The sequence below is a fragment of the Paecilomyces variotii genome, assembly GCF_004022145.1.
Source record: "Paecilomyces variotii strain CBS 101075 chromosome Unknown C8Q69scaffold_5, whole genome shotgun sequence".
Taxonomy (NCBI): Eukaryota; Fungi; Ascomycota; class Eurotiomycetes; order Eurotiales; family Thermoascaceae; genus Paecilomyces; species Paecilomyces variotii.
Window position 1 is genome coordinate 552,769 of NW_021167144.1, and position 12,836 is coordinate 565,604.

A 12,836-nucleotide genomic window follows, 5' to 3' on the forward strand; every position below is an offset into this window, starting at 1 on the left:
CAGCATAGCTGAGCTATTCCATTTCATAAATGTCAGGATAGAGTCGATTGTTATGTCAACAAAGAATAATAATATTGAAGCACTTTTGCCTAAACTTCCCGTATGGTAAAAACATAAGATTTGACCTGGTACCTCATCTGCCCACTGGAGGGGTGTGGAGCCATTAAATTCCGGCCATTATCACTTCAGGTATCAGGAAACCGAGTTAAGCATTCGAATGACCTCTATCATCCTCCGTCTTTTTAGGCATCCGCGGCAATCCCAACCACAACAACAAGATACTCGCGGAAAGCGCAATTATAAATGGCTGCAAGACCTGTACACCGCGCGCTTCAGCAAGCGCACCCATTGCAAAAGGAAAAACCGAACCTCCCACTCCTCCAACAGCTGCCGCGAAGCCGATAGCGCTGACGTGAAGATTTCGTGGAAGAAGCTTCGTAGCAACTACAACAGCTGCAGGGAAGAAGGGGCCCAGGAAGAAGCCCTGAAATGAGACTGCTACTGCGGAAGAATAGAAATCCGGTACGAGCCAGAGGATCAGTCCGGCTGTTATGGCGAGGAGGGAGTATATCTGGCACCGAAATTGTAAGCACTATGTGTCATACGCATGGATATTTCTTTCAATATACTTACAACGATACTCAGCTTCTCCCCCAATTTAGGCGTCACGAAGCCCAAAACAACCCTCCCACAGGTGATTCCCAGCCAGAACCCCGTAGCAGTCATGCCACTGGCGAAGGGCTCTCCATGTCTTACTCTTCTCATGAACGTCACGATCCAGCCGCCCAGAGCAACTTCAATGCCTACATATCCGAGAAGGAAAAGAGCGCAGATCCATGTGACCCAGGCGTATTGTTTTTGGAGAAGGGCCTGACGCAGTCCACCCTTGGTCTCTTCCCCAGGGTGGTTATTCTGCGTTGCAGGCGCGCCCGCATCCCAGAAGGCAGCGAGACAGAAACCAAATTCGATCGTCGCTAAACCGATCTGCAAGGTATATAAGCGAACGGAACTGGGACTTGTATGGGATCTTAGTCAGAGATGGTCAAAATCTAACATACCATGAGATAATAAAAGTAATACCAGGGCAAATCCGCTCTCGTGATCAGAGAAGTGGCAACGAACGGGCTAAGCACGCCTCCGACTCCATAGAAGCCATGCAAAAGCCCCAGGACTTGGTTCGCATTGGCCATATTGCCGATCCAAGCATTCCATCCTGAGTCCGCGAGGCCGTTTCCAAAACCTGCGAAGATGAACGAAACCACCAGGACTGGATACGGTGGGTGAAGACAATTGACAATGTAGGCGATGATATGGCACCCGGGGCCAATCCAGGCGACGCCACGACGACCGAATCGATTGTGGATTTTATTGTTAAGTAATGCGGAGCAGATGTAGCCGAAGAGTGGCGAGAAGAATAAGATGGATACAACGGTGTAGGAGAGGTCGTAGTATGTTTCCAGCTAATCATATGTTTTGATTTGGTTAGTTCGTCATGCGATCTTTTCCCATACTTGGATTGAATTGATATATGTGCCCCGGTACTGTTATTGTCAACTTACATAAGGAATCAACGGCTACAAAATCATTTAATTCAGTTACAGACTCGATTTCCCTTCTATTGGGAAGCGATAACTCACCCCATACGCGGAATCATTCATCCCCATGACGAGAAAACTCCAGAACGTCGCTAGTGTCTTCCATACATTGGACCGAGGAGCGTTCCATCGTTCCACCTGCTGGAATACCTGGTGTGGCTCCTGTTCCAGTAGTTCTGGGGATCGATATTCGGGACTTTTGAGATCAGCTAGGGGTATTTCAGTTGCTGCCATGGTGGCTTTGATAGCAATGCTGAGACAAAGATGAGGAGAAGTGGGAAACCTGCGGTCGTCGAAGCGCTCGCCGTCTTAGGTACTTATTGCCAAGAGATGAACTCGCAGGGCTTTTAGCTAGCTCTGGTGGATAAGACAGTGTTCATGAGCAGTTGCGACTACAAGGGATGATTCTAGTTTGCGCTGATGTCTCTGGATTTTATCACAGACCTTTACTTCAACGTCCAAGTTGTCAGTAAGACATTCGTCTCTGATGTATACCTTAGTAGGTACCTAGATAGCGACTATTACACTATTTTTATTGATGCCTGGAAGAAGCCACAAATATCACCAGGCGCATACATCATATATTGAAGCCTCTTCGACTTCTGCTAAGAGCTACTCCATCATATGACAGATCTATACGATGTTAATGAGCCAGCTTAATAGACCCGTGCACTGTGCAGTTCGTCAGATGCCATCCGCAGGCTACCACTAATTTTGACATCTATATCCCAGGAAGGATATATCCACAGTACGATTTCCATACGTGTGGTTATTCCACTCACAACCAAACCATTATAGAAGTTGGAAACATTACATTGTTCATTCTCGGACTTCATTCTCGGACGTTGATACCCCGCATTATTCTTTCCATCCACGCTATTCCATTTGAAGGTTAATTGCGCACGTGACCACGTGTCTCGCCGCTTCTCACTCCCCGCCGCAAGTTCAATCTCCAGAGTTATCCATTCGGTGAAATTAGTGATGGTTCGCGGGCAAGGTCTGCTCTGCAGCTGCGATGGCCACCTCGCAAAATGGCGTGAAACGGAAAAGAGGTCCAGAAGATGATGGGCAACTCAGTTCTCCTTCACCTTCGGCGGACGGCGCGTCAACGCCCGCGACTGAAATCGCGATCGCCACAACTGTCCCGACAAAGACGGACGATGGCCCACCTTCTGACCAGGGGGTCAGGAAGGCAGTTCGTGGACGAGGGAAGCAAGGACGAATCTCATCCCCAAGCGTTGAGACCAGCACAAATGGCGTCGATAGTGACGGCCGACGCAGCAAATCTCGCTCTGCCACGCCTAAGCCAAAGCCAAAGCCAAAGCAAAAACGAACTCCTTCCGCTCCATGGCCAGAGACGTTCAAGCAGCTCTCAAAAACGCATCGAGCTTTGAACCTCGTCTATACATTCTGCTGCACGAGGAAACATCTCGCCACGACATTTGATAAGATCAAAGGTGCTGTGGAGGCTCAGATGGGCGGACGAAATCTGACTGTGGAAGACATCGCACGGGTGAAGGTGCTTGTCCCACATGCAGTGAGGTTTGAGGTCGTGGATGAGGCTGCCTTGGAAGTTATGGGGGCTGGCGAAGGGGGGCGGGACGACCATAGGTTCATGAGAGGAAGCGGACCAAGTGCCATTGAAGACGGAGAGAATCTTTCAGTTATCAACATGGATGCGGATAAGGATAGAAACGAAGTGCTACTATTTGAATTCCTCGATGGGGATCTAAAAAGACAGGTTCAGCATCCCAAGACCGGAGAACCGACCAAGCCCACCCGCAGGATGAGAGACGAAGATCTCAAAATGCCCGTCTACAGTCAGAAACAAATGCTCGGCCTCATTGAGAAACGAAATAAGAAGTTTATGGAGGCCATCGATGCGTTTCTGGTGAAGTGTGAAGATGATGGTGTAGATCCGGTCGAGAGACTGGAGAAGGATAAAGAAGCGCTCATCCCTTCGATGCCCAATAGTGGCACTACTACGCCAGCGGTTCCGCAATTTCCAGCTGAAATTCCGAAAGAACGCAAGTCAATCTCTGAGATTATAGCTGAGATTAGGGAGATGGATTGGTATACGGCTCAGATTGTCCCAGATGGTCATAGAGTTTTCAATCCGCAACCACCGGTCTATGGAGATCTGAATTTTCAGCTTTCCCAGAACATTGTAAACGCCCTGTATAACACCAGAGGCATTACAAAGTTCTATTCTCATCAAGCAGAGGCTATCAATCATCTCTACGAAGGGAATAATGTCATTGTGTCTACGTCTACGAGCTCAGGGAAATCCCTGATATATCAGGTTCCGATGCTGCACGAATTGGAGAAAGATCCAAACAGTAGGGGACTGTATATTTTCCCCACGAAAGCGCTAGCGCAAGATCAGAGACGCAGCATGAGAGATTTGCTGCAGTACATGGACGGTCTGCAGGAGACTATTGTGGAGACATTCGACGGAGATACTCCCATGGATGATCGAAATATCATCCGGGACGAAGGTCGAATTATCTTCACGAACCCAGACATGTTACACATCACTATCCTTCCGCAAGAAAGCTCCTGGAGAACCTTCCTCAAGAACTTGAAATTTGTCGTCGTGGACGAACTCCATGTCTACAACGGATTGTTTGGCTCCCATGTTGCCTTCATTATGCGGCGGCTACGGAGGATATGCGCCGCCGTCGGAAATCGCCATGTTAGATTCATATCTTGCTCTGCTACCGTTGCAAATCCGGAAGAGCACATGAAAGCGATATTTGGAGTGGAAGACGTGAAGTTGATAGATTTTGACGGTTCTCCAGCAGGCCGCAAGGAATTCATCTGCTGGAATACCCCGTTTAAGGATCCTGGAGACCCAACTTCGGGACGAGGGGACAGTCTATCCGAGACAGCCAGGCTGTTTTGCCAACTCATACTGAGAGGAGTCAGAGTCATAGCTTTCTGCAGGATCAGGAAGCAGTGCGAGTTACTTCTCCAGAACGTGAGAAGCGAATTCCAGAGCCTGGAGAGACCGGAAATTGGAAAGCTTGTGATGGGGTATAGAGGCGGGTACAGCCCTCAAGACCGCCGGAAAATCGAGAAGGAAATGTTCGAAGGGAAACTCATGGGGATTGTTGCAACAAACGCTCTCGAACTGGGTGTTGATATTGGCTCTCTCGATGCCGTGATAACTCTCGGCTTTCCCTACTCAATTTCCAACCTCCGTCAGCAAAGCGGTCGAGCTGGTCGCCGTAACAAAGATTCCTTATCTGTCTTAGTGGGCGACAGTTTTCCCACAGATCAGCATTATATGAAGAATCCGGATGAGATCTTCACAAAACCGAACTGTGAACTGCAGATTGATTTAACAAACGAGCTTATCCTAGAAGGACATATTCAGTGTGCTGCGTTCGAGATGCCTATCAGGCCGGAGGAGGATAGTCATTACTTTGGAGAAAACCTCGGAGAATTCGCTTCAAGCAGACTCATCAAAGATGGCCTGGGGTTCTACCATTGCCACGAGAGGTTTCGTCCTCAGCCTTCTAGATATGTCTCGATAAGAGATACAGAGGAAAACCACTTTGCCGTCATCGACACCACCAACAATCGCAACATTGTCCTTGAGGAAGTCGAAGAATCGCGCGCTTTGTTCACTATCTACGAAGGTGGCATCTTTATGCATCAGGGTGAGAAGTACATCGTGAAGGAGTTGAATCCCGAACGGCGTTTCGCGCGTGTTGTTCGTGTTCACGTCGACTGGAGTACACAACAGCGCGACTTCACAGATATAGATCCTATCGAAACCGAAGCCATCCGCTCCATCAACGATGCATCCCGCGCCTTCTTTGGTTCTATCCAGATTCATTCCGTGGTTTACGGGTTCTTCAAGATCGACAAGCGCGGCCGCGTGCTCGATGCCGTCGCCGTGGACAATCCCCCAATCGACATCCTCAGCAAGGGTATGTGGCTCGACGTGCCCAAACGCGCCATGGAAATCCTCGAGTCCAGGAGACTCAACATCGCAGCCGCCATCCATGCTGCTGAACACGCGATTCTCTCTTTGATGCCCACATTCGTGATCTCTACCCCCGGTGATGTCCGCACAGAGTGCAAAGTCTCCAAGAAGGAACTAGGCAAGAATCTCAAGCGAGCAAACGAGTCTCGTCATCGGTCGTCCAAACCAGACCCCATCGACCTGCGACCTCCAGCGCGCCAAAGACCTGCGCGTCTCACATTCTATGATGCCAAAGGCGGTTCCTCCGGCTCCGGTATCGCGAGTAAAGCCTTCGAGTTCATCGACCTCCTCCTTCGCCGTGCGCTCTCTCGCATCGAGACATGCACCTGTGTCACGCCGCAAGGCTGTATCGAGTGCGTCTGCGATGAGCGCTGTAAAGAGCAGAACGTGGTGATGAGCAAAGCTGGCGCGGGTGTCGTGCTGCGATGTCTCCTCGGTTATGATGTCGATGTCGACTCTCTCCCCTGGGGAGAGGACTTTGAAGGGGAGGAAGGAAGTGGTGAGTTGGCGGGTGGTTATGAGACGGTTGTCGAAGCGAGAGAGGTCCCCCTCCGTCCTGACGCGAGGATAATCGGAGAACGCACGAATGATGACCAAGCATTAGGGCAAAGGGAAATGGACTGACCGATAGATTTTGATACCAATGACGCCTTTAGATGAAAATAATGCATTCATGAGAGATATATATATATATACTCGAACCGTTTCGCGAGTATTGACTAATGAAACCCGCAGACTCATCTGTTATCCCCCGTCTTGGTAGGCTACCAATCAAGTGAAAGGTTCCATTTAATACGTTTAAAGACATACATATATCTCAAGACGGACATATCAAGTAAGCCGCCAGAATTAATATTATTTCATGTTTCCCTTGATACCCCAAGGCAAGTCTGCTATTACGAATCTAATGTACACTGAAATATGCAATATTGCGCAAAGCCGGATACCACGACTGATAGCAAATGCTCCGTGTATACTTCTCAAACAGAAAGATCCTCGAAAACCCAATGTAGAATTACCGCGATAATGGGTATATATCAAAATAGTGTACTGTATAGGGGTAAACTTTAAAGTATCAATCGTCGTGGGGTGGATGATAGGGATATTAACAGAGGAACTGGAAAATAGGCTGTTGTCAATCTTAGGAAAATAGTGGGGGGCAAAATTGTTTATTAGAGCATAATACAAAAGGTAACACCGACAGCCATGCAGCAACAAAAGCTAGGTATCACATGTCGATAGGGATGTGAGAAATGTAAATCAAAGATACAGGAATTAGAAAGGTGTATAGATAGACGCCAAGTTCGCACGAGGAAATGCGAGAAAAATATCATAATGTAATGGTATCCGCTTTCGAAACACAACTGCATGGAAGAATGAAGGGTAATATTACATGGAAACATGAAGGGCTTGACAAGGTCAGAAGCGCACAGGCGACCGGTCATACCAATGACTTCTGAAACATGCATAACTAGCCGCGCGGGGATTGGAAGTCAATCAAGACTCCTATCTCCACAGGTGGGTTTTCATCATGATACTTCGATTTATCATTGGCCACCTGAATAGTAGAAGGCTAAGGAGGGTGAAATCCTCGCTGCAGCCTCAAAATGCACGAGGAAAGGATCTGGCGGGGATCTCGGATCTGAGGGAGGATTCCTTGCGTGTGATACGGGTTCTTCCGCTCCTGCTTCTTTCAGAAAGGTGCAAGTAGAGGCATTATTCAGCTTCATCAGTCAAGTCCAGATGTCCGATGAGCTTATCCACGTGGCTGCAATGCCAATGTCCTGATGCTTTCCCTAACTGGGCATTCTACTCCTAGAATACCTCTAAACCGGGCTGTCATCGACATTCATTTTGCCAAACAATGTTTTCATTTCACGAACATCTTCACGGAAATTATCCCGTGGATTTGTCGTGCGCTCTTCGGTCATTTTTCGGATCTCCCGAACTATGTCGGGATATCCTTCGTCGTTCGGGAGCCACCAGTGCTTGACCTCTGGGATACCCCATATCTGTGCCATGCTCATCCTAAACTTTGGTGGATATATGTACCTATATTTAACAATACCGTGTCAGTGTTACGAGGCTTGATATTCAACGAATAGGCTGGGATACGCGTATAAAGTCAGTTAGGAAGGTAGTGTACTCACCCGTCCTGCTCGGCACGTGCCAGTTTCCTTCTGATCCACATGGTGTGCCTCGCATCTTTGGGAATGAACATACTCGCAAGGCCCAGACTTGAATGGAAGGCAATTACTGTCCCGTTCTCCTTCTCCGGCCACCGTTCAATAGTTTCAATGAGGCGACACTGTTCCAAAGCAGAGTGCTGCAACTCGGAGGAAGATTCTTGCCTCAGGACAAGGGATGACTGATACTCGAACATCAAAGACGTAGCCAGAAAATCTATCCAGGAAAAGTTGACATCCCATAGAGGGCCCTCAAAAAAGCGACCTGGCATATAAGGGTCGACAATGTCATTTTCCGTGAGTGGCACCTTGTGAGGATACGAAGTCACAGTATGCTCAGACGCATCAAATTGAGTGAGTAAAGTGCGTAGTTCCTCCTTGGTTAACGAGAGCTGCTCATTCTGTGCAACAAATTGGTCCATTGGTATCATTCCGCGGGAGAGTTTGGCGTAAAGAGACGCCATGTCCATGGCGAATCTGCGGTTGCGTGAGTTAAACAGTGACAATTGCTTCTGTACATCGCTTGGATCCTCAGCTGCCTCTTTTGCATCATACTCTTCGCGTGATGTATACCATTCTCGGGTGAGAATTGTCTCATTTCCAGCCAAGAGACCGGCAACGAGATCAAAACGAGCGTACCAGACGAAAATATGTCGATGTAGTTCGTTCTCGTTCGCCGTTTCGGGTGTTAACAACTCGAGGATCAGAGTATGTGCTGCTTGATGATGGTCAACAAGGTTGACCCAATCACCAGTGAATTCCTAGTTTATTGTCAGCAGGAGGTAGGGCAAGAGAGGCAATATCTGTTTGTTATACCTCGAACGTCGTAAGCAAGAGGATCGTAATCAAGGTTGCCTCGCTGTGCGGCTCTGCTGACGCAAGAGATTTCCTTAATAATATCAAGGATTTGTTATAATACCGCAGGAAAGTGTACAGCTTTCCACCTGGTTGTCTCAGGCAGTAATGATAAGCTGAGAATCCAACTACGGCATAGAGCAGAGGTTCGTATTTCAAGCACAATTCCACAATCGTCCTATGGATGAATTCCCCGGATCGAGACTTCAACATGTAATGATGATGTGTGATCTCTTTCTGGTGGTAGTCTAAGAAGAAGAGTATGTCGTCCGGTAACTGTGCGGTCTCGGGGAGATTGGAGATTTCTTGCCCGTAGAGCGGATCGAAGCCGACTGAGGGAGTATTGCTGGCCGGGCTATGTGACTCTGACCTTGTAGCAGTGTCTGTGAATGGCGACAGGCTCTTTTCTTTGCTTAGCGTTGAGCTGTCTGGTGTCTGCTTGATCTTTCTCTTGGCTATTGAGTGTGCGCTGCGTGTCTTGGAAACGGCCGGCCGGTGCTTTGTCGTACTTATAGTTGAAGAAGTACGCCCACTCTGCTCTGAGCCTTCTTCATCCTGGATAGTTTCTAATCCACTGGCGTCATCACCCTCATTGTTGTCTGAGGAGTCGCCCTGTGACGTAGATCTGGTGCCCGCGCGACTGCCAGACTTCTGGGATGGCGGCGGTGGGTAAACACATTCTCGTTTACCTTTCCTACACCCTGCGAGGTCCAAGTAGTTAATATTCGTCCGGATACGCGGTTAATACGATATGGCCACTTACTTTCACAGATAGGACGAGTTTCATCGCACTGTATCGGCCATTCTCTGTTAGATAACTCGATTGGGCCGTAGAGAGAGAATAGACTGACCTTTACTCGACGCGACCGACAAGTAAAACAGCCACTTCTCGTTCTTTTGTGTTTTTTCTGATCAACTGCCGATTGCGCTGGTTGCGGGGTTGACATTGGTAGACCCCCAAACGCGGACATTCCGTGCTGTTGGACGGGAGGATCATGCCAGAAGGCCACGCTCTCCGGATAGGTAGCCGGGGCAAATATTGCATAAAAGGGTATTTGGCTGGAGTCATTGAGTTGCGCCAGAGATGCTTCCGCCGAATAACCTGGCAGTGATGCGCCTGGAGGGAGGTACGAGTGCTCCATGACGGTGCGACAGTGCTCACAGATATCACAAATAAGACAGGAACAAAGCCGGCCAGGGTCTCAATTGCCGGTCAACACTCGGAGAAAGGTTTAGATCCGCAAAGGAAGTAATACTCGTATACGCGGAGTCCAGGGAAGGTTCGCCGTCATCGAGCTAGGAATCACTGTCGCGTTGGCTCTTGGCCGGCAGTGTATGGAGAACGTGCTAATCGCCGTCAAGCTCGAGCCAGCAGCGCTCCCACCTGAATTATGGCCCCACCAATCCCCCGTCGATTTGAAGCGTTGCGGTCGTTCTAGCAGCCTTCTGCAGTTATCGTTGACGGGGGTGAGCCTCCAGAAGGGGGTTGAAGTGGGACAGGTCAAGATGGTCCCAGCGCAATAATCGTTGACCGTTCCACAAGGAATAATAATAGCTTGCGGTAAAGAGCAATGCCGACAACACCATCTGATTCGGAAAGCACTCAAGTTCCGCTTATTATTATTAGAGTGAATGGTATCTACGGAGCACACTGTACGGTTCGACCGCCGATGATAGATATCAAGCGCGGAGATCAGCAGTAGTGGCCGTTCGGGGGACAGTAGTAGTACCAGGATCAGGATCGAACAGCAAACAGCTTGTGGATGTCAGATTCAGGCAACGATCGGTCACTCCAGGATGCAGCCAAGATCGATCACCTATCTATCGCCGCTGACTCCGGATTATTATTATTATTTTCAGTTTTGGCGGAAGAATAAATAGGGGCCCCACTGACCACTCTGGATCCACTCAGAAAACTGCCGGCTTTAGTAGACTATAATAAGTTGCCCCAAATATAACTGACGTTTCGGAGGGACGGGAAAAGGGGGAGGTGGAAACCAGATCAAATATCGGCTTCAAATCTTCCGAATGATGAGGAGATTTAGCAGCCAAAAAGCATCGGCGGGAAAGTGCCGGCCTCTGGGGGGTGCGAAACGGCACGCCGTCGATCTGCTTCGGACAAAACTACTAGCAACCGCCCGAACCCTAGGTCGCTGTAGAGTTTTGATCGAAAGGTAAAAACACTCAGATTTGGGACAACGTCCGCGACGATGCATCTCCCTGTGGCTGGATGCTGCGGCATTGGGGCTCTGCCGGCGCCATCCGTTAAAATCCCGTTCAACTCCTTCTACTAACTCTCAAAAACGGGATGACGATTCGAAACGTCCCTGATCGACAGCGAGGTTTGGCAGCAGGCCGTGTTTTCCTACTTCCGCCGCAGCTGGCGGAACGATACAGCTCGGCCAAAGTCCTGAGACCCAAAGTAACATGCCAAGGCTGATTTAGAGCTCTGGGATTCAGGTTACTCTGTAAGAACTGGCGCTCATGCACAATACAAGCACACCATCAAGTGATGGCTTGCTCCAAAGCTTGGACACCATACGGAGTACCATAAATCACAGCACATTCCCAGTGCTCGCCCAGATCGATGTCATTGGAGGGGGACGTCAGAAAATCGATTGGCGTCTACTGGTTGCTGATGGGCGGCGTGCAGACCCAGATTCCATTTCGAGATATATCAGAGCAATCCTGGATCTTAACATACTTCATGGGGAGAAAGAGAGACGCCCTTGTTCTCCACGGGCCACGTTCCGGTGCTTTTGTCGGGGGTTCTAGCGTCCTTCCGTTAGCAATAGACTCATGATCAGTCAGGATGGCGCGCTGCAGCTCCAAGAGGGCTTGAACTCTGAGAGCCATCAAGCGGGGCATTCTTGAACACTCACTGAACCATGTCGACACATACTGCGAAACTCCGGGGTCCGGTGTTCGATTGTCCGCACGATCCGGTCGACGGTGTTCGTTAGCGCAAGAGACGGAAGGATTGAGGCGCATAGGGCACAGCCTGCCATGCTCACGAATTGACTTCTTCTCAGCGGATACGAACTGAGGATAAGAGTCAGTGGAGCTGCGACCCACGACTCATACCTGGGAACTTCGGAAGCATCGATAGATAGACATCGCACTTAACAGCCATCAGCGGGCGGGGCAGCTGGATTATTAAATGTGGCTTGCATTCAGCTCTTGGAGAGCGAAGCGCACACACCAGAATTGGGGTTCGAAAGAGAGGTTGTTAATGTGGTCAAAACTTCACACAGATGGGGCAGAAAGAGCTGTTACCGCCTTGCCAGGCATCACATTACCAACTACTACTACGACTCCATACCCTACTAGCATCAGTCCTTTCCACGGGTCTAGGATACTCAGGTTGTCATTTCCACCCACATTGAATGGGGGCCTTTTTCTAGTTCGTTTCCTGTCGAAGGTACTACTAACTACTACGGAGTCCGGAACTATCAGGTATCAGTCATGCGGCTGACTCGACTCTGTGAGCATACCGGAATCGGCGGCCAAGGAGAAAATCGAGTTTGAAGCCTCATGTGAGCAGCTTCTCAATAACTCAGGAATAGGACGAAATAGCTCTCGCCACCCCTGTAGAGCGTTGCAAACAGTGCCCTGTATCTAGTGGCATATCTTTTCCAGTATGCTGCATGGAGGTGACATTGAACACACTCGCACGGCCTATTTAGTCTAGCAAAAACTGACATCCTGCAAGAAGATGCACATATCATCAATCAACCACCTAGGCTACTTACTACTGGGTCGGCTGCACTAACTCACGGTCCTGTGATAGCCTGTGTCTTCACTCAGCATCGCCACTACTACTCCGTCCATAACCCCACTAACTAGTTGAGTCCCTACAGCGCCCAGCCAGACCTTGTTGGAAAGTTCCACGTCCTTGCGGCTTGTAACTTGCCTCTAGGCCAGAGTTGGTCACTCCCGGACAGGCACCTGGTCGACAGTTAGACAGTTGGATAGTGACTCGACTTTGTCTCACTGCCGGGACCAGCAGCTGCGATCACCCAGGCATGGCGGATCCCCGAGCTCAGGGAGCCAGGATCATCAAAGAGATCATGCTTGGATTTACTCGAACAGAAGTTCTAACTATGGATTAACTCCGACTACCCTCGAGCAAGTTTAGCGACTACTCCATAGATGGTTAGCTGGTTAACTAGTTGGTTTATTTACTACCTAGCATTACATAACTTA

At 49.2% G+C, this 12,836-nt stretch overlaps 3 protein-coding genes across 3 annotated transcripts; 1 reads left to right on the forward strand and 2 right to left on the reverse strand.

Moving 5' to 3' along the window:
- Window positions 1–81: 81 nt before the first annotated feature.
- Window positions 82–2,055, reverse strand: C8Q69DRAFT_466285 (MFS transporter). Its single transcript, XM_028630554.1, has 5 exons — window positions 1,638–2,055; window positions 1,560–1,574; window positions 1,059–1,460; window positions 634–984; window positions 82–571 (listed from the first exon to the last, which is right to left on the reverse strand). The coding sequence occupies exons 1-5, from the start codon at window positions 1,827–1,829 to the stop codon at window positions 206–208; spliced, it is 1,326 nt and encodes a 441-aa protein (XP_028485175.1). The 5' UTR covers window positions 1,830–2,055; the 3' UTR covers window positions 82–205.
- A 429-nt stretch (window positions 2,056–2,484) lies between these two features.
- On the forward strand, window positions 2,485–6,487 carry C8Q69DRAFT_257760 (putative ATP-dependent RNA helicase). The gene has a single exon (XM_028626648.1). The coding sequence runs from the start codon at window positions 2,611–2,613 to the stop codon at window positions 6,211–6,213; it is 3,603 nt and encodes a 1,200-aa protein (XP_028485176.1). The 5' UTR covers window positions 2,485–2,610; the 3' UTR covers window positions 6,214–6,487.
- Window positions 6,488–7,236: 749 nt separating this feature from the next.
- C8Q69DRAFT_257755 (putative C6 finger domain protein) lies at window positions 7,237–9,868 on the reverse strand. Its single transcript, XM_028626647.1, has 5 exons — window positions 9,482–9,868; window positions 9,394–9,421; window positions 8,592–9,331; window positions 7,740–8,536; window positions 7,237–7,641 (listed from the first exon to the last, which is right to left on the reverse strand). Exons 1-5 carry the CDS (start codon window positions 9,770–9,772, stop codon window positions 7,416–7,418), a joined length of 2,082 nt encoding a protein of 693 aa, XP_028485177.1. The 5' UTR covers window positions 9,773–9,868; the 3' UTR covers window positions 7,237–7,415.
- Between the last annotated feature and the right edge of the window lie 2,968 nt (window positions 9,869–12,836).

Bases quoted from the DNA above. Each gene is read 5' to 3' on its own strand.
- C8Q69DRAFT_257760 (XM_028626648.1), top strand. From the start codon at position 2,611: ATGGCCACCTCGCAAAATGGCGTGAAACGGAAAAGAGGTCCAGAAGAT.
- C8Q69DRAFT_257755 (XM_028626647.1), bottom strand. From the start codon at position 9,772: ATGGAGCACTCGTACCTCCCTCCAGGCGCATCACTGCCAGGTTATTCG. The intron at 8,537-8,591 runs GTATAACAAACA...ACAATAAACTAG, and splicing joins TCTTGCTTACGACGTTCGAG to GAATTCACTGGTGATTGGGT. The intron at 7,642-7,739 runs GTGAGTACACTA...TGTTAAATATAG, and splicing joins GCACGTGCCGAGCAGGACGG to GTACATATATCCACCAAAGT.
- C8Q69DRAFT_466285 (XM_028630554.1), bottom strand. From the start codon at position 1,829: ATGGCAGCAACTGAAATACCCCTAGCTGATCTCAAAAGTCCCGAATAT. The intron at 985-1,058 runs GTATGTTAGATT...TATACCTTGCAG, and splicing joins ATTACTTTTATTATCTCATG to ATCGGTTTAGCGACGATCGA. The intron at 572-633 runs GTAAGTATATTG...TTTCGGTGCCAG, and splicing joins GGGAGAAGCTGAGTATCGTT to ATATACTCCCTCCTCGCCAT.